This window comes from Hypomesus transpacificus, unplaced genomic scaffold (genome assembly GCF_021917145.1).
Source record: "Hypomesus transpacificus isolate Combined female unplaced genomic scaffold, fHypTra1 scaffold_100, whole genome shotgun sequence".
Classification (NCBI taxonomy): Eukaryota; Metazoa; Chordata; class Actinopteri; order Osmeriformes; family Osmeridae; genus Hypomesus; species Hypomesus transpacificus.
Genome location: NW_025813695.1, coordinates 312,207 through 332,413, shown reverse-complemented (window position 1 = coordinate 332,413; position 20,207 = coordinate 312,207). Strand labels below are relative to the sequence as shown.

Sequence of the window (20,207 nt, the reverse complement as noted above, 5' to 3'; positions counted from 1 at the left end):
CTCCTTTAAGCTTTTATTCCAATATTTATTTTATAATTTATTCTCTCTTGACATCACCATGATCACCTGATTTTCTTATTTCTGATTTTCATCCATTTGTAGTTGAGTGGTACATCATTTGTCACACATTCACAAAGTGGTTTAGGTGTTGTTAGCTGGAAACATGTAGTGACCTGATACTTTCAGTCTGGCATCATGGAAAACCCTGAGGACACACTAACCTGCAAACCTATTGGTTCACCTCTAATGCATTGCATTGAAAAAAAATAGGACAATAAGGATCAGATGGTCACATGTATTTATTTTGTATTTTTATCAGCCTTAAAACTAAATGTATCAATTTCATCAACCTTGTGATTAACAGGGTGAATGTGCTAATATTTTTAAGATATTACATTTACACCCTATTAATTGTGTTGTTCAAAAATCAAGCTTCATCCAAAGGAAACAGATTGGAGAGATTAAGAAAGGGCATCCAATCTGTTTATAACGAATATTTGAAACAGAAAAATTCAATTTATTTCATTCAAATCAGTCTGAGGTATAAGCAGCTTAAGTCATTACAATATAGGACTGACTTTTCACAAAGTAATTGGCACTTAATTGACATGTATATAAATACACACGCATACACCGATTGATTAATTCCATCAATGGAGCTGTGTACAAAATTAAACATCAAAAGGTGACAATAACTACAAATTAGAGTTGCTGGTACCCACTCCTTGGCATTCAATGATGTAAGTCTCATTGTCGTCATCTGCCTTCGTTATTGTAAACTTGGCCTGAGAACAGAGACATTTTGAAATGAAAGGTTACAACATTAATGGTCAAGACAGTTCAGGTTCCGTGTCCATTTTCAGAATCCAGTCCAAATACTCAACCATTTAAATATGATGCTTTGAAGTACAACAACACTAAAATGCTTTCTGGTAAAAAGTTGTGGGTTGGGGATTCTCTCACGAATATTCCTTTATGGAGTAGATTAAATATTTCAAGTAACACTGACAAGCCTAATTACGTTATCCTATTCAAAATAACTATGGGAAGCATTTAGAAGTCTATAATCAAAATGTGACATACGTAACAGAAAGGTAATACCGTAAAAAATATATATTTCAGGTGCAAATGTGCTAAAGCCTTTCTGGATGAAGAGGAATGTGCAAAGACACATGCCCTTCATTTTGGCAGCCAAATTGATTCAGATATGTTGTAGCTTTGCTGTGCCATGGCACAATTCTACTGTATAGGCTAGCCTAGGGGTATTTCTTGCAAGCACATCTCAGGGAAGGGTACTTCAGACTCAATACCACATCCTGTTGTACCTCAGACTATCTAGAAAAGGCACTCCTTTGTCACAATCTTTTCAAATGCTTTGACCCACTTGGGGCAGAAAGAGCAGAGATACCTTCAAGAAAAGGCTCTAGACACACTTGTTCCGGGAGTACAACGGCACTTAGGAATGCTTGGCTGGACCTGATGTTAGTTTCCTCCAGGATCACAATGACTCTTATTGAGTGACTTGTTGCTCTTGTAAGTTAGTTATAACGAAGTTAACTCTTATACTCGCTGTGAAATATTTTACTGTTGATTGTTCTTCTACAGGTACAGTCTTGCACTTTGTGGTTCATGTTGTTTTAATTTGTAACTTGTATAACTGCATGCTCTAATGGGTCTTCCCTTTCGCACTTGTTTAGTTTTTTCACAATATATGCTTCATGTTTTGGCTGCTTGCAAAGTTTGGGACTACCTCTGTTATGATCAGTGACCTATGCTCTTTTCTAAAGCTCTCTTTTGGAAGTCGCTTTGGATAAAAACAACATACAATTGTTTTCGGAAAATAAGCCGCATTATCAATAAGCCACACCCCACCAGAATGGTGGTAAATCTGACTATAAACCGCACTGGAATCAGGGGCAGTTTTAGCTAATTGGAGGCAGTGGGCAAAGAACAATTTTGACCCCGACCCCCCCCCCCAAAAAAAAATCCCCCCACCAAAGCACCAATCCCCTCCAAACTAATTGTCAATTGGAGTCTATTGTGGTGTTTAGTTTCAATCTTGCCACAAGTTGGCGCCAATTCTCCATAATATCAACGTGCTCCCTGCTGCGCTCCTGACTTCTGAGATGTTCTCCGATATGTCTCCATGCACAAAATCCATTGGTGCTGAGTGCGATTTAGTTTTTCCCGAAGATGCGACATACAAAACAACTGCATCGGCACTAGTCAAGCTTTTTTTACAAGTACTCTGCGACCTACAAATTTAGAGTTTATTGGGTGTGCACAACATCAGCACAACACGCAACAACTCATAGATACGAGGCTCTGAGTACTAAGAGGCTAAGAGCGTCTGAGTACACTATCTGTATTTTTAGGTTAGATTGTAAATTATGGCTACTTATGGATATTTTATTTTTTACTTCCCTTAGTATTAGCTAGCACCCCCCTTAGTATTAGCTAGACCTTGCTCTTTTTGTATAGTTAGTCCACATATTAAAGTTTAAATATTCCTATATGTTTAATGTATGCACCTCCCTGCCAAAGTAAATTCCTTGTTTGTGCAAACATTCATGGCGAATAAAATCCCCTCTGATTCTGCTAAATAAATGACTAAATGCACGTTCTAGTAAAGCAGCGATATCAACGAGCCCTCAGCATTAGTACCGCAGCTAAAAGTCTGGGAAAGTTTAGGCTATTTTTTGCTATACCTAGACTAGGAATATGTCTTAATACTTATTTGAAATCGTTTCATGTTTCCGCGATCATACACACTCCACCACATGAAAATTCTCCTGATAGAAACGTCATATGACATGGAATCATATGTTCCATGCTGGATTTTAAGAAAAGAAATTGGCTATAAAAGAATGGAATTGAAGAATTGTGTTTTCATTGCTCAATTTGAATTGTCATTAGTTTGCAATGACAAGTGATTTATTTTCATTATAAAAAAATAAAATCTTAAATACAACGAGGCCCCCCCCTGGTGGCCGAGGCCCTGGGCACCTGCCAACTTGCCCAATGGGACGCACTGCGTCGGACTGGAATATATGCCGCACTTGATATGGGAACAATGATACCAAGAATTGTGTAACACAATTCGAAAACGAAAGTAAGTAAGTGCATAATGTATGTTTTCTATTGCCCGGGAATTAACTAATATTTACCTTTAGACGCGCAAGTTCTAAATATTTCCGATGGTCCCCAAAGTGCAAGTTATTTTTCCGAAACGGTAGATAGCTAGCTTTAGTTAATTTCTGGGCTAGCAAGTTAGCTAGCATAATACTCGTAGCAATGCTACTACCATGCTAGTGTTACTTGTTAGCCTTCTCATTAGTATATTTTAAGCCATATAAGCGTTAGTGGCATAGTTTTTGTCCATCGGAAAATATTCAGTTGGAATGTTCGAAATCGCGTATATGCAACGTTACGCTTTAAGACCCGCATTCAAACAATCACATATGTGCGACGCTAACGGGTTAAATAGCATTCACAAAAAAAAAATTCTACCGTTGTTTTGTTATAGAAACACGCTACAAGCCGCATCGAAATAAGCCGCACCACTACAAGAACATGTTTTAATCGGGGTATAAACCGCGGCTTTATTTCCGAAAAATACGGTACACAATACGGTGACAATGTCTTGCTTGCGATTTCTTTCAGGCTGACAAACTGGCAGGAATGCTTTTCTATCCAGTTAACCAGGAAGCTTGCTAACACTGATAGCCATGCATGCCTTTCAGTTAGACTGTTTGATCAATCACTGTTTGATCATTGTAAAGCATGGTTTCCTTTAAAACAATCAAGTGTGCATTTCCTAATGCAGTGGTTCCCAAACGTTTTCTGCCGCGCCCCCTTTTTGCAGAGAAAAATATTTTCAACCCCCCTTACATGCATTCACCTAAAGACAACCAGGAGGATTTATTTGAAACATTTTAATTAACACTTTAAATTAAGTGTGTGACAACTTATACTGAGAAAAAAATAAATAAATAAGGAACTAGTCACTTTTAGAGTGGAAGCATTAAAACCGAAGCATGCAGCGTCTAATGTTTTACAGTGCGTTCACACTGCAGCGACGCGAATCGCTTGCCATCGTTTGCCTTCCCACAGTTCACCACGCTCGGGGGCGTTTCAAACAGATAAATGTAGAATGTAGTTCTCTAAAGTCACTGTTGTAGTTGTCATGGCCAAGTGTGCAGACTTGGGTTTACGTAGTTGCAACATCGATCAAAATACAACTTGTATACAACATACAAAACTGTTTAATAGACATACACGTTGACATGTGTAAAAAACGTTTTACTATATTCCTCAGTCTCTGCTAATCTGTCGATACGATAGGGAGTTCCAGCCGGGCTAGCTAGCTAGTTACCACAGAACGAAGTTACTTAATGTGACTAAACTGACAAGTACAAGCACCCACAACTTCGGCAAACCTTGCGCCATGCATTGTTTTTTTTAAATTAACATCTCTGTACAAATACAGTTATGTATCGTACAGGACTGGGTAAGCAGCCACACAAACGATTAGTTTCTCCTCCACCTTGAAACCTAGAAAGCTAGAAATGTTTGCCATGGTTGCTACGTTACGAGAAACAAGAAAACACTCCGTTTGGCCATCGCTAGCGAAAATCGCTCCTCATTTGCATAAAGTTGAGAAAATCTCAACTCTGTCGCGTCGTGTCGCTACCCACAATGCACCACGCAAGCGATTCGCTTGGCTTCATAGAAAATGAATGGAAAACATGTTGTCGCTCGCATTGCGTCGCTGCAGTGTGAACGCACTGTTACTGTGTAACAACATTCATTGTTTTGAGCTACTGTGTAGACCGCCTTGTTGGGCATTTGAATGTACAGATGCTGCCTTCGTAAAGCGACTGTTGTGCAAGACAGTTGAGTTGTTTTTTCCTAAAAAAATCTATTGGCTTCTCTGTGTTTGTTTTGCGATGTCTCTAAATGCAGTCTCAACTCGTTTGGCTTCATACTGTCAGATGCTAATGTTTTGAGGCGCACAACACACTGTGGTCTCTTCATCCCCCACCTTTGTAATGGTGAATCCGACTGTGAGGTATGCCTCATCATATTTTTTTGTCTTTCTTTTAGTTAGATGTTTTGAGCAGATCCATCTGCTTTATGCTCACATGGCACTTGCTGAGTATGTTTAGAGCACAGGTGTCAAACTCAAGGCCCGCAGGCCAAATGTGGCCCGCCACGTCATTTTATGTGGCCCGCGGAAGCTTAATGCGCTATTGAAATAAGTCTACGCTGCTTTACAGCGTGCATTGACCATAAACAACATCTCTCACCATGCATTTCGATTGTGTTACGGCAAAGTGACGACATCCCGCCTCTAAAAGCAGTGTATGCACATCAGTGTCAAACGCAAAGTTTAACTGGGTGAAGGCGAGCATGGTTTGAATGACAGCACTCCAATGCAGCCGGTTCTGCGAACGTACCCCATGTGCATTTTCAGCCAAGGTCCTTGGGCATTCAACCCAAGTTGGTATCGCTCTCGAACTTGGTTAGAGTACTCAGCCAAGCTAGCATGTTTCTGCTTCCCTTGTCGACAATTTTGAGCCAGAAATGATGAAGACATCACCTTCATTAGACAAGGTTTTACCAATTGGAAAACGGCAATGTTTATTTTACATAAAGCTCAAAAAGCTATTCTGCGTTCAAATGAAGGGCAAAAAAGGTTTTGCTCTCGCGCTATGGCGCTTGCATTTTGTCACCAAACACAGAGAAAAATATGCAAATGTATCCTCCAAGAAAAACAGCAGATTGTCCAAGAATTAAAAGGTGGACTTCAATTGCAGCATAATAGGCCCTATGTTTACAAAAGTTACAACAAAAACACCATGTTTTTACATCGTTACTGACGTTACATCGTAGTTACAACTGGCCCTCTGACGGCAAATATAATGCTAATGTGGCCCTCGGTGAAAATGAGTTTGACACCCCTGGTTTAGAGCAAAACTATGCATCATTCATTTATAATTTTACTCAGTTTCTGCAATTTCAGATTCATCAATTGCGCTAGCTAGTTTTCTGTTACTCCATGACAACAACAGCTACAACTATAACAGACTGCTCAAGCGGGTTCTGCGAGTCTTCTTGAGGTAATAAAATATGATAAAATATACATCTTGTGCTCAGTTATTTACTGCAGCACAATAATCAAGATAATTTCAGAGTGGGGTCTTGTATCACTGAAGAGGTTTATTTTTACATAAAACATTTTTTTTGCCTTGCCACACCCCCCTTATTATAACTGTGCCCCCACAAGGGGTCACAACAGCCCCCAGTTTTGGAACAACTGGCTTAATGTACTATAACACAGGGAAAATATATTTTAATTAATGCTCGTTCATTAAGTGGACAAACCTGAGTGAGCTGCTCTGCCACATGGATTGCCGTCTCTGTATGTAGAGTGACAGGGCCAGAGCGGATTTTGGAGGTGCCTTTTGCCAAGGCCATGAAGGTGATTACCTTGAAAATTAAGAAACAGTGAAGTTAGGGCTGTGTTGGGGTCTCAATGACACCCAAGCAATGCAAAGCCAGGTTCAATACCTCAGATGGAGGGCCAAGAGAAAGTTGTCAGGCACAAAAGGTGAGCGCCAGCAAAGGAGGTTGTCATCTCTACCCTCATGAACGAAAGGGTGGAAGGATAGAGGCAGGAATGTCTAGTACCACAGGTAGGCTATTTACTGTATGCAAAATATATTTCCTATTTAGTAAACCTTTCTGTGAAATTCCAACCAATGGATCACAAAACCTCCAATAATTGTGTGTATAGTCTGCCCGTCCTGTGGGTGCAATGCCCTGATAGCTTGCCACCAGCTCATCTAGCCACTATCCATCATCTTGCATACAGCCCTGAACAAAAATCTATTTACAACGCATGCAGATATTATGCAGAACACAACACTCCACAAGGAGGCACTGGATTTTTTGTGTTTAGTGCCCCCTGGTCTATAATACAAACGTCAGAAGGTCTAATAGTCCTGGTGGTGACTTAATACATTGTGTAACGAAAAAGTGGGGGCTATATACAATATGGTGTGATTAGCCTGGTCTTTAATGGATAATACCTGACTGACACAGCTGCAAGAGCAAAAATCTGCAGCAGTGTGTCTATGAAAATACTTCAATGAAGACATCATGGAAGTCTTTATTACCTGGTCTTGAAGGAACTCGTCCACACAGCCATTGTGCCTTATATTTCTGAGCAGCATCTCAGCAGCCTCGATACCCACTTTATCAGCATACACACCTATGGCACAGAATGAGAAAATATGATCCACTTAATCTCTTATGGTGTTGCATGCACCACCGCACATTGTCACCAGTCTTCTTGTGAACAGCATGCTTTTCCAATTAAAATCCAGTATCTGAATAAAATAAAATTAAGTGACAGCCTGTCCTTCTGGGAAAGAGACTGTGTATACATGTTATGACAGGCTCCTCCCTCTGTCGGCATTTATAAACTTTTTCTCTGTTTTTGTTGTAGGGAGGTGGGTACATAGGAGGTTGTTGCTGTTGATGGGGAACAAATGGATGCAGTATCCTTTGAAGCCTTAAAAGTTCCTCAGCCGGATGTATAAAACTCATGTTTATAAGACTCTTAAATATGCTTATTGTATGTAGTTGCCCACCAAAGCAAAATCCTTGTTTGTGTACACTTCAAGAATAAACCTGATTCTGATACCCTTCTCCAAGTAACACATTGTTTAGTTGTGGAACTACCAAGAACTTTTGCTTTTATATGCGTTTCACATTGTGACATGAAACACAAGGGTTACCAAGGGAAGCCCGGAAGTGAGAAAAGAAATCCATGCAAACCCGCCTCTTAAGACAAGAAAGAAGATAACGGTAAACAAACAAGCATGCATAGAAGGAGCAACCAACCCTGATGTAACTGATAAAAATGAAAATGGACATGTAAGTTTAAACACAAAGCTCAGGTTAATATAGCTAGAACTGTGTGTAGGTTGTTTAGGTTGTGTAGTTCATCAGATTTTGCAGATAATGCAGCAAAGTGCTGTCCCATTCCCATTTATAGCCTTTTGAGCCCTTGCAGCCCTTTGCACTCAATCACTTACTAGGTAATGTCAAGTAAATCTGTGAGGGTTCAGGGCTTGGGGTATAGGGGGGACATTTGGATAGGTCCTTAGTGTCATAGTTCCCGGGACAAATTTTTTAACACTGATACATTAAAGTTAAATATAATAATATTAATAGTTAAAACACATTTGGCAAATATAACCAAACAATTCCAATTTAATATTCATATTACATTGTAATATATGCGCTCTGCGCACTCACATTACTTGTTTAAGTCCCTATGTACACTCACATCAAAAGGTATAAATGAGTAAATTAGTTTTATGACCTCTTACTTCTGGCTGCAATGAATGCCCATATTTTGTACAAAGAGCAAGTGAATGTAACAATAGGCTAAGTTTATTCTTGAGCTGTATGTAGGCCTATCAGAATGGAATTTCGAATGGGACTTCGAATGTTAGGTAACTGGATTTTAGTGAGGTAACAACGTTGAAAAGAACTGTTGAGACCAAATCCATTGATTTACTATGCGATCAATCATTAGAAGGGGGGGATGGGATATCGCACCTTTCAAACAGGTGGTATTGTACTTTAATATATAGATGCACCTATGGTATAGCATTTTGGTTTTAAAATCCAATAGGGATATGCCTAGACTTTTTATTTTCAAAATGTTAGCAGTTGGCCCCATTATCATCCATCCAATCACTTTCAATAGTGAAATGTCAAGTTTGATGCTACATGTATGGTTTGAGAGCGTGTTTAAATATTTAAATATCAAAGTAAGAGGCTGTAATTTATTATGCAGCAATGTAAGGTGTATACATATTGGTGTGTTTCTTTTGTTGCTGCAGCAAATCTTCTTTAAGAAATTAATGGAAGAAACGGTCGTGGAAGATAATGGGATCTGTAACGTTGGAGAGTTGGAATGGACGACAATGGGTCCCCTCACTCTAGCGCCATAGTAAAACAATTATAAACAAAAAATCTGTAACAAAAAAACTAACCATAATTTTTTCAGGCCTTCAATATTAGAATGGTCATTTCACAAAACGTGGACATTTTGTGTCAATCTTGACATACTTGAAAAGTTTTGAATACACATTCAAACATTCATGTTAGTTTTTTTATAATAAAGCACAATGATATTGATCATAGCTTTTGTAAGTATTCAAAAAAATTAATACACAACATATTTCTTACCTTTCTTTCCAAGTGATGACCCAGCAAATATACAGCCGGTGGAAGACTCTGCAATGATTCTGAGTAAAAAGAGTGTAAAAAGACTGTTATAACCACCGTTTGGTTGGACAGCATAAAAGTTTCATCAAGAGCATTAATCAAACTCAGTCAAACTTGATATGTAGGCTTTCAGTTCGGCATACGTATGGCATGGCACCAGAGCCTAGACACCAGTAATTAGCTGTCATGTGACAATGTTTAAGGTAAAGATTTTTATATACAATCATGTCATTTTAACACTAGAAGCACTGTGCCCGTTTTCCCTACTTATAGCATGGATAGGTGGTCAAATGACAGAGTTTTCATACAGGGATGCTGTTACGGACAAAATTATTGCTAGATGGTGTTTCTTGCACAAAGCAAAAGGCAAGGTGGTAAAACGAATCAATTTCAATAGCCCTTCAATCATCCAGCAAAATGTTTTATTGTTTGTGTTTATTTATTTATTGTAAGTGATGTCACAAACATTACGACTGACTGCAGTGGGTCTCTAAATGAAAATACACAGTCCGTATTTTCCGGACTATAAGTCACACTTTTTTTTCATAGTTTGGCTGGTCCTGCGACTTGTATATAAAAAAAATATAATTTAACATGTTTTTAAATGTTGACCTTTAGACGTGTGAGTCATAAATATTTCCGACGGTCCCCACAGCGCAAGTTATTTTTCAGAAACGGAAGCTAGCAAGCTTTAGTTAGCTTCTATTACCTAGTCACCTAGCATAATACTCTTAGCACAGCATTTCTAAATAAATGCGACTTATAGTCCAGTGCAACTTAAGAGTCCAGAAAATACGGTACCCATAAAGGCCAACCTAAAAAAAAAATATATGTATTCCACCCCCCTTCCTAATACACCACGGTTAGGTGACCATCAAGTTCCCTTCAACCTACTGTTTTGCAAGTAGATTTACCAACATTCAGAGTACATCTTCAGTGTATTTGGCTTACATTTCTGGCAGATGTCAAAAGTTTTGATCCCTGAATATCTACCAACTAAGATAAAGAAATAGTCACAGGTATTGCAATGTGCTCATGGTAAAATGTCTGTTGTTTGGGCTGGTAAACTGTGAGTACATCTATCGGGCTCTGTGTGTAGATTAGTGCGTTATCCCATCCCCCCTTCAAATAACTGCATCCAAAAATGTCTAGCTGCATCAATAAATGCAAAGCTCAACTTTCTCAACAGTCTATTGTCGGCTGACAATGATCACGTAGACCCCAGCCAAATCAGTTGATTTGGTGACCAACTTCAGTCAAGTTCCCTTCAACATAGTGCATTGTGCACATTTGTGCAGTCTTAGAGCATTTACCACAGTCACAAACGTCACTTTCATGTCTGGCAGATCTAAAAAGTTCTATTCCCTATACATCTGACGACTTTGTCATTGTAAATAATGCACACATACTGTGCAACCACCAAAACAATACTATTGTTGTATACAACAATACAATATATAATACAGTTGTCGTGTACTAATTTATAGCTCTTAATATTGTGAATACTATAATCATAACAGTCCCTACCCTGCTGTAATTTCCTTTCCTAACCTGTCCATTACCATTTGTGAATGTGTACATTACATTCTGTATGCATATTGATGAGCTGATCACCTGTAAATTGCCCTAAATAGTGGTATTAAGGGGTTATTATATTCTTGAATCAGTTGCCATTTATCAAGTTCTTATAAAACAAGTAAGTAGCGACCATTTTGGTCGCACATGCTACCGAAACTTAATCTGTGTGACCTCAAAAATATATTTGGGAGTTAGCGGACAACTTGTACAAAATTCACTGGAAGGTTCAAGTGGAGACTGCACCTTCAAGGGGAGCAGTGAGTTCTGGGTCACGTTGTGGGTAGCTACCTATGTTTTCTGTTTAAAAAGTATCGTCTTTGTAGGCCTACTTGAATAAGTGACACAAAGTTGTGTGCCAAAAGGGAGAAGTTGCCAACCTCACATCTTTCCAACTCCTCACAGGAGCATTTGTGCGAGTGCAAATAATAGTCGTCGTGCGACCTGCTTTAATTTATCTTAAAAACGCACTTTACTTAGTGCACAGTATGTGACTGCTGTGAGCTGATAGTGACCGGTGCACAGTTCCATCCAATGTTACATTAGAATCTAAAGATTAAGATGAATTGGCTAACATTTATGAAAATCTTTGGTTAATATTAGCCATCAATCACTCCCTTTCACTGCGCTTCATATATCCGTAAATATTGCCGTAAAGATTGGGATTTGATTATATAAATGATAGAAAAATGTCTATAGTGCCCTATTGTCAAACAATATATCGTATTTTTCGGAAAATAAGACGCATTTTCTATAAACCGCACCCCACCAGAATGGGAGCTTTGTGTTTGTAAATCTGAGTATAAACCGCACTGGAATATATGCCTCATTTGATAACCTCTAACTGCGGTTAGCACAGTATAGTCAAAATCCAAATTGCTTAATTCTATAACACAAAATCATTTTTCATGGATTTGAATGTTAACTAGCCTATATTCTTTTACTTAAGTCAGTTGAACACCTGCAACATCATTGCTATCATTGCATCATTTTAGGTCTGGTTTGTATTCAGTTGTGGCTACTCCTAGCAACTCGTGTATCAGTAAAAACAGAGCAATGAGCAAAGAGCGATTTCCCTCGTTTCTCTGTTGAACAAACCCCTGTTCTAGTGTATTACAGTGGACGGCGACTCCTGTTCTCCTGCAAGTTCCCATGTGCCACTTGGCGTTTAGTTGGTATTAGGGTTGCACATTTCCGGGAATTTTTTGAAGTTTCTAAGTTGGAAACTTTTCATGGGAACGCATGCATGCATACATACACACACACACACATTAGTGGTGGACATTGATTTTTTAAAATTATTATCTAGATTAATCTCACTGTAATCTTGGCGTTAATCTAGTTTAAAATGGCTCATTTGAATACCGCCGAAGGCATTCAGAATGTGTGCTACCCAAATATTGACTAAAAGTAAGTCTTTGAGAACGGGTTTCTCAAACCAGGTGGCGCATTTAGACCAGGGGCTCATATCCTGTTTCTAAAATGCATCACAAACTGCTTGAGAAAGCCGTTCTACTATGATAATTGGTGATGAAAATAAATTATGTTCAATGTTCAGCCTACTTGTGTTTATTAGATAAGTTATCTTGGCTGATAGAGCTGTAATGACGGGCTTGCCTCGGTTGCACTCAAACATCGTAGTTTGACGACGACTCTTCCCCTGCGCTACGTTAGTGCTTGGCCCGGCATCTTCCACATTAGCTAAGGGATGCTTTGCGTTTAGGTGTTATTTGAGACTGGAAGAAATCCTATAGTAAACAAATTCCGCATAGCACAAGGTGCAAACAACCTTAGTGTTTCTGAGGTTTCCATTGGGAAGCTTCTTAACCTTTAGATGAGTGAGTTCTAAATATTACAGACGCTTCCACCAGAGTGAGTATTTTTTCAAAACGAAAGCTAGCTAGCTTTAGTTAGCTTCCGTTACCTAGCAACCTAGCATAATACTCGTAGCAATGCTACTACCTGCTAGTGTTACTTGTTAGCCTCCTAATTGTACAATTTGAAGCCATACTATTGCGTTTGTCATATAGTTTTTGTCTATCGGAAAATAGTCGGTTGGAATGTTCAGAATCCCACTTGTGACGGTACTCTGTGGGGCCCGCTTTTGAACGATCACATATGTGTGACGCTACTAATTAACGGGTTAAAAATACATTTTCCCTGAAGCAAACCAGGCGGCTTGATAGCGTGTTAGCACGTCGTCACGTTTGATGTGATCATTTCATACACAAGGCATACACACAGGTTCGAAGACTCGTTCTCGCCCCCTACAGTGGTAGGTATACATCCGCGCAAAAATATCAAGGTGAAAGTCATCATAGCTTGCGTAGTATAGACCCAGCTCCAAACCCAATTTTGAGAATAGATTAACGGCAATATCTTTTTTTATCGCGCGATAAGTCTCAAGTTAACGCAGCACGTTAACGCCGATTCCATATATTGGAATTAATGGCAATAAACTGGAAATGTGCAATATAGCAGGTTAGCTATATTAGTTAACTGGAAATTATAATCACATCACTGTTAAACTAAATTCTCAAAGCCTAAAGGATAGAATTTTATGCATTAGGTACACTGAAGGAATGTAAAGGGTACAAAAAGCTCACATGATTCCTTGACCATTGCCACATGCTGTATCCTTCTCGTGCACTGACTGGATGTTAATGTAGAGATCCTTGATCTCTCTCCTGATGGTCCAAACTGCTGCGGTTGACATGTCCTTAGCCAGCTAGGAAATGGGGAATGTATTACTTATTTTAGTCTTAATTTTGAGACTTTTACCGAAACAATCCTACAATTGTTTTTTTTTACAATCACATGCAAATTTACCATCAATACAGAAGTTTCGCACTTAGTCCTTTTGCTCCAGGAATGTATGTGATGCAAAGCAGTTAATATTTAGATAAAAACGCACACAAAAAGTATCTTAGTAAGTTGTGGGGCCTTAGCATAGATTCTACAAGTGTCTGGAAGTCTACAGGAGAGATGTCACACCAATAGGTATTCCCCAACTAGGTGCTTTATGGTGATGGACAGTGCTGTCGAACACTAACTGTCCAAAATCGGAATGATCAACTTGTTTTGGATTTGATGACTGAAGGTTATAGCATGATTCATTTTCATTTAACCATTCAATGACGTCTTGTGCCCTGTGGATGGGGTATTGTAATCCAGGAAGAGATGACAAAGGTTTGAGCGTAGTTTAAAGGTAATTAGCTGTTAGCTACCTCCTAGGACAACAAATGGACCCAACACATGCCTGTAAACAGCCCTACAAAGCATAAGAGCTACCCAATATTAGTGCCATCCATGCCCTAATAACAAACCCTTTTTCAAAGTCACTTATACCCCTTTTCCACCAACGCATTTTGGGTGTCGGTGCTTAATCGCGAACCAGTTCTTTCTCTTTCGACAGACTGGGAACCGGAAAAGTGGTTCGTAAGTGGTTCGCAAATAGCACCACTTCACTTCGGAGCTGGGTCAGATTGGGAACCAAGTAAGAGCTGCTTGGGGCAGGGTTACCGTGACCAACAAGACGAACAGAATCCTTTGACCGCCATTGCTAAGTTTTTACAATTCATATTTCAGCTAAACGGTACTAGTAAATCAGCATCTGAATTAAAATGTAACGAAAGGTGGGCAGTGTAGTTGCTGAAAATGCTTATTTTATTGATGAAACTGCTAATTTGTAAATTTGCTCAGACTTTTCGATAACCTGGCTAGCATCACAGTGCAGTGCAGACATGGTTGCTGCGTTTTATCATGATCCTATGAAATAAGTGAAATTAAAAACAAATGTTATGAGAAGGCTCCGTTATTGAACCAGCTCCGAACTGGCTCTAGCACCAGCTCCGAACTAGCTCCCGGTTCACTTTGGTGGAAAGGGGGTATTAGATATTTTTTCTCTTGTGATCTTTATCCTAAATTGAGGCCAACTGGCCTGCTCAGCATTGAAGAAATGTTTGTAAAACAGTCAATCAACAATAGGCAATATTGACCCATGTGTTGGTTGGATGGCTTGTTAATGGCCTGTCACATCAATGATTAAACTAACTGTCACTGGGAACAGGAAATAAAAAAAGAATCAACATGTCAGAATTTGATCAAAGAGGTCAGGCTACTGCTGAAATCTTCCCTCAAGTTCTCCCTTTCTGCCAAGACAGCCGCCAAGAGAGGGCTACCGTGCCATGGGCGTCAAGGTGCACTATGCCTTATTTTCCACAGAGCCCATCGTTGGCAGACGGGCTGGATGAGTGATGTAACAATAAGCTTCACTTTACGCCACACGTAAATCTTGCCTTTTCCCAAAATACGGGCTCAAAACGAACCATGCCTAGTGAGAACATTAATATGCATCTTACTAAAGTCATACATTTAATATTTTCCTACTTGAGGACTTGCTTGACATTTCCTTACTTGGCTACATTTGTGTGACCTTAGACAATTCTCTGTCTTTCTTCCTTTTCCTTATGCAGTACAATAAATCATCAATCTACACATATTGCAAACATGTTGTACTTGAACCTGCTATACATTTGCTGTAACACGTGCACTAATGTTCTACGGCATAACTTGATCTTTTTGGCTTTGACACTGGTGCGTCTTTACTCCCCCTCAGGGTTGTGAGATGAAGCTATGTTCATATGCTCATTGGAACATTGATGGGATGAGCAGTCATACAAATGTAATTATATTAGTGGTGGGCATAGATTTTTTTTTTTAATCTAGATTAATCTCACTAATTTTGGCGTTAATCTAGATTAAAATTGCTCATTTGAATTCCACCGAAAGTATTCAGAATATGTGTGCTACCCAAATAATTACTAAAAGTAAGTCTTTGAGAACGGGTTTCTCAAACCAGGTGGCACATTAGACCAGGGGCTCATCTCCTGTTTCTAAAATGCATCACAAACTGCTTGAGAAAGCTGTTCTACTATGATAATTGGTGATGAAAATAAATTATGTTCAATTAGATGTACTTGTGTTTATTAACTGTTTATTCGATTAGTTAGCTTGGCTGATAGAGCTGTGCTGACGGGCTTGCCTCGGTTGCACTCAAACATAGTAGTTTGACGACGACTCTTCTCCTGCGCTACATCAGTGCTTGGCCCATTAGCTAAGGGATGCTTTGCGTTTAGGTGGCATTTGAGACTGGAAGAACTCCTACAGTAAACTAATTCCGCATAGCACAAGGTGCAAACAACCTTAGTCTTGTCGACGTTTCCATTGGTAAGCTTCTTAAAAATACATTTCCCCTGAAGCAAACCCGGCGGCTTCCTAGCTGCATCCATGTTAGCACGTCACGTTTGATGTGATAATTTCATACACACAGGTTCAAAGACTCGTTGATTGACTTGTCCTTGATCAAAAATATCAAGGTGAAAGTCATCATAGCTTGCGTAGTATAGATCCAGCTCCTAACCCAACTTTGAGAATAGATTAACAGCAATATTTTTTTATCTCGCGATAAGAGTCTCACATTAACGCAGCACGTTAACGCCGATAACGGACCACTACTAGATTACATTCATGTGCTTTTTGGTCCGTTCCAACCATTCCAAAACAATGATAAGACTTTTATCACAAGTTCAACATTACCTAAATTTAGTTTTTGCTTGTGATTATGTTGCAGAAAGTACAGCATATAAGGGTAAATACAAGATTAACACAAGCCGGCCAACTAAACTATACTCAACTAAAACTAGTTGAGTAGTAAATTAGCACCGAAAAATATATACCGCACAACTAAAAACATTGGCAGCCTCAATTGTTTTTGTATGGAAACCTTTTAGAAATGTAGACGAACCCTGTACCTTTTCTATAAAATATTAATGAATAAATTGTGAGAAGAATGAGAAGTGAAAAATATGCTAGCAAGAGATTTAACTAAACTAAAGCCATCAAGGCTGCAAAGGTGAGTGAGTTAAAACAATAAGAGTGACAGTTGTTTCATATGACATTATCTATTAAACCCAGTGAGTTACCGGCATGCAGTTGTGAGATCAAAGAAATGCTGAGAGATGCTGAATAAAAAAATATGCTTTTATATTAATAGCCACATTTGTAGTACAATAATCCTCAACTATTACATACCTTATAGGGCAACACTCCAGCAACAAAGGCTCTCCCATGTATCTTGGAGATGGTTCCTCGCTCAGTCATGCTGATTGGAGTCAGTTCTTTCACTGGATTTATTTTTACCATCACTTCACCCCCACCTTTAGGATAGTATCCCCTATTTGAAATGTTAACATATTTTCATACTGTGTATAAACACATGAACAAACAGCACTGTCTGTTGAATACAAAAATAGTTGCAAAACAAAAAAAGAACTTTGTCAAATATGATACGGCTCTATGTTAATAGAGCAATATAAGAATTTGAGACAGCTCACCTCATTTTTACATCACAGTCAAAGTGTACTCCAAATCTTTCCACAATAGGTTTAAAAACCTGAAATGTACATGAACATTAAAAAACATTACTCATAGTTTGTATCAACTGACATATTTAATTACTGTCAAGTTCAAGGAATACTTGGAACATGTTCAGAGCTTTCAGAATACTGCTTTTGATTTTAAATATCTGTTGGCCTTTACAGAAGGTCAACAGTAAGGGTAAAGATAATTTAAATAACTTAATATTCCATATTTTAACATTCCCCATTTACACATGTGTAAATACACTTGACGTTAACGACAAACATCTTAGATACTTTGTATACATTATGTTTAGTTGTGTCAAATATATATTTTTGGCATATCAGTCCACTTGGTTTCATCCAAATATGGTATGTGGAGATACATGTTGCATACATATTTATGGACGTAAGCTAGCTATATTTGTTTCCACATTATAAAAGGGCAAAGTCAACTTTCAAACAGAGAAATGTTCTGAAAAAATTAAGCACAATTTGAAAGGTGCTAAATGGGTAATGCTAAGTCTGATTGTGTTCCATCTGTATTTACATTTATAGGGGAGTCAGATGGCTGAGCGGTTAGGAAATCTAGTTATCGATTCCTGGCCATGCCAAATGACGTTGTGTTCTTGGGCAAGGCACTTCACCCTACTTGCCTCGGGGGGGAATGTCCTTGTACTTCCTGTAAGTCGCTCTGGATAAGAGCGTCTGCTAAATGACTAAATGTAATGCAAGATCTCTATTTGACTGATATTTAAACTATTTGTACTATTGGTGCATAAATACAACTGGACTGTTGCAAGTTAGTCATATACATTTTGTGTATGCCAGGGTTTAATCATTGAAAATGCAATAATTAAAAAAAGTTAAAATTGGCATGGGCATAGTCTGTCTTGTGTGCTTGTGGTTTGTTTCCAATAGTCTTCCTGGGACAAATATGGATCTTTGAAAGCATCAAACAAAATTACTGTATTTCTACAGTATCACTATACCTTAATAGTGTAGTCAATTTGTGGGGCCATCTCTGCATTGGTGCCCCCCTTCAGACAGAGATGTAAGGGACCATCTGCATACAGGCCACATGGTAAAGACACCTGCAACAGCAGCCCAATACTCCTAAACTCAACAGCAAAAATAGAGGGCAAAGAAATAAGAAGAGTTTAACAGAAGCCGATACAAATTTCAGCATTATTGTTGACGTTAAAATTTCTTCACAATGGGATAATCTTAACAAATCAGACTGTTTTCATGTTGTGTACTTAGCCAAACAGCTTTTGTCAATTTTGTTTATTTTCATATTTCTTAAAGTGGGTATATGTATTGGTAAAATTATAGTAATGAAACCATTTCTGGCTTACCCTGCGGTATGGGTGTCTGCAATGTGACTCCCAGCCTTGATTTTTCCTGGGGTGAACACTACTTCTGTTGATCCAACAGTGCCTCCCTCTAACCTGCCCCCACAAATGTCCCTCACCAATTCCAATCCAGACAGATGCTGTGGTCTGGTGAAATGAAGATGGTGGTTACATTAACATTACATTTAGTCATTTAGCAGACGCTACTATCCAGAGCGACTTACATTAAGACATTCCCCGAGGCAAGTAGGGGTGAAGTGCCTTGCCCATGGACACATGAACAACATCATTTGGCATGGCCCGGGAATCGAACTGGCAACCTTCAGATTACTAGCCCGATTCACTAACCGCTTAGCCTCCTGACTCCCATGGTTAACAGTTAAAAGGTTCGACCAGTGGGCAAAAAATGGGTTGAGCTTCACATGTAATACAAGCAGGATCTTTGGTCGTAGTCAGTCCTTCACTAACCAATCAGCATTCGTTAGCAGAATGCTAGCGTGTTATGGGCAACAACGACTTACCCTGTAAGAAATCGAAAGGACATAAGTACTCGTTCATTCAACTTTTGACCTGTAATCCATGTTGAACATGCAATAACTACAATCAAATCTGAGATTTATCAACAGGGAGGGGGGGGGGGGGAGTACACCCAATGGAATAGCCTGAGGAGAACTTTACTGGTAGGTTAACTTTGGCACACAAATACGGCACAAAGAAAATTAGCATTACAATGAAGCGACACTGAATTAAATGACTTAAAACGGTACAGAAACCGTACACATGTGGAAGGTTAAGCGGACACATTTTATACTTCTACATCATTATAATCCAATATGCATTATTTACCTTAATCCTGGCGTGCTTCTACCTGCGCGGATCTTGTTGATTGTAATCGACGTGCCACTGATGCAACTCAATGACGCTGATACTCTTACAACTTGTCCGCCCTAAAAACACAAGCAAATACAAATAAAATGGCTAAATACTTGAACATATATTTATTGTATACAAATAATTCTTCATTTGAAATGAACGATACATACACCCTCCATGATACTTCCGTCAATTTCAGCCATTCTTGAACAGAACGGTATGTAACTTTTATCGAACACCGTGCTAAAATGTGATGACGTTTGCACCCTTCGTACACCGGCTGGTCCCTGTCCTTTCAGCAAACTACTCTGCAGGATTGAAAAACACGAACTACTCCACAGTGAACACGCACTACGGAGACGCAAATGAAACGATTATTCCCCAAATCTAAACAATGCCGTAATGTGGTTGAAATCCAACAAGACCGTGTCAATTGTATTCTTCTTCTTCTTTCCAGTCGGAACCACCATTGAGAGGTGCACTACCGCCACCTACTGTTCGGGTGTCAAGGTACTAAACATATCAAATATTATGGTATGGAAGCACAATGCAATTTCGGAAATGCATTGGCATTTTCAATTTATGTAAGTGTTATTTGAGACAATATTAAAATGAAAAAGCTTTGGTATTTTCACATGATATGGGCGTTCTATGACAATATTAACATTAAAATGGA

At 38.9% G+C, this 20,207-nt stretch overlaps 1 protein-coding gene across 1 annotated transcript; it reads right to left on the bottom strand.

Moving 5' to 3' along the window:
* Window positions 1–281: 281 nt before the first annotated feature.
* rtca (RNA 3'-terminal phosphate cyclase) lies at window positions 282–19,981 on the bottom strand. Its single transcript, XM_047050102.1, has 11 exons — window positions 19,702–19,981; window positions 19,505–19,605; window positions 18,662–18,805; window positions 18,296–18,419; window positions 17,280–17,338; window positions 16,978–17,119; window positions 13,491–13,612; window positions 9,271–9,329; window positions 7,182–7,276; window positions 6,388–6,492; window positions 282–785 (listed from the first exon to the last, which is right to left on the bottom strand). The coding sequence occupies exons 1-11, from the start codon at window positions 19,732–19,734 to the stop codon at window positions 696–698; spliced, it is 1,074 nt and encodes a 357-aa protein (XP_046906058.1). The 5' UTR covers window positions 19,735–19,981; the 3' UTR covers window positions 282–695.
* Between the last annotated feature and the right edge of the window lie 226 nt (window positions 19,982–20,207).

Bases quoted from the DNA above. Each gene is read 5' to 3' on its own strand.
- rtca (XM_047050102.1), bottom strand. From the start codon at position 19,734: ATGGCTGAAATTGACGGAAGTATCATGGAGGGT. The intron at 18,420-18,661 runs GTAAGCCAGAAA...TGTTGAGTTTAG, and splicing joins GCAGACACCCATACCGCAGG to GAGTATTGGGCTGCTGTTGC. The intron at 9,330-13,490 runs GTGAGCTTTTTG...CTTTTTACTCAG, and splicing joins GGCAATGGTCAAGGAATCAT to AATCATTGCAGAGTCTTCCA.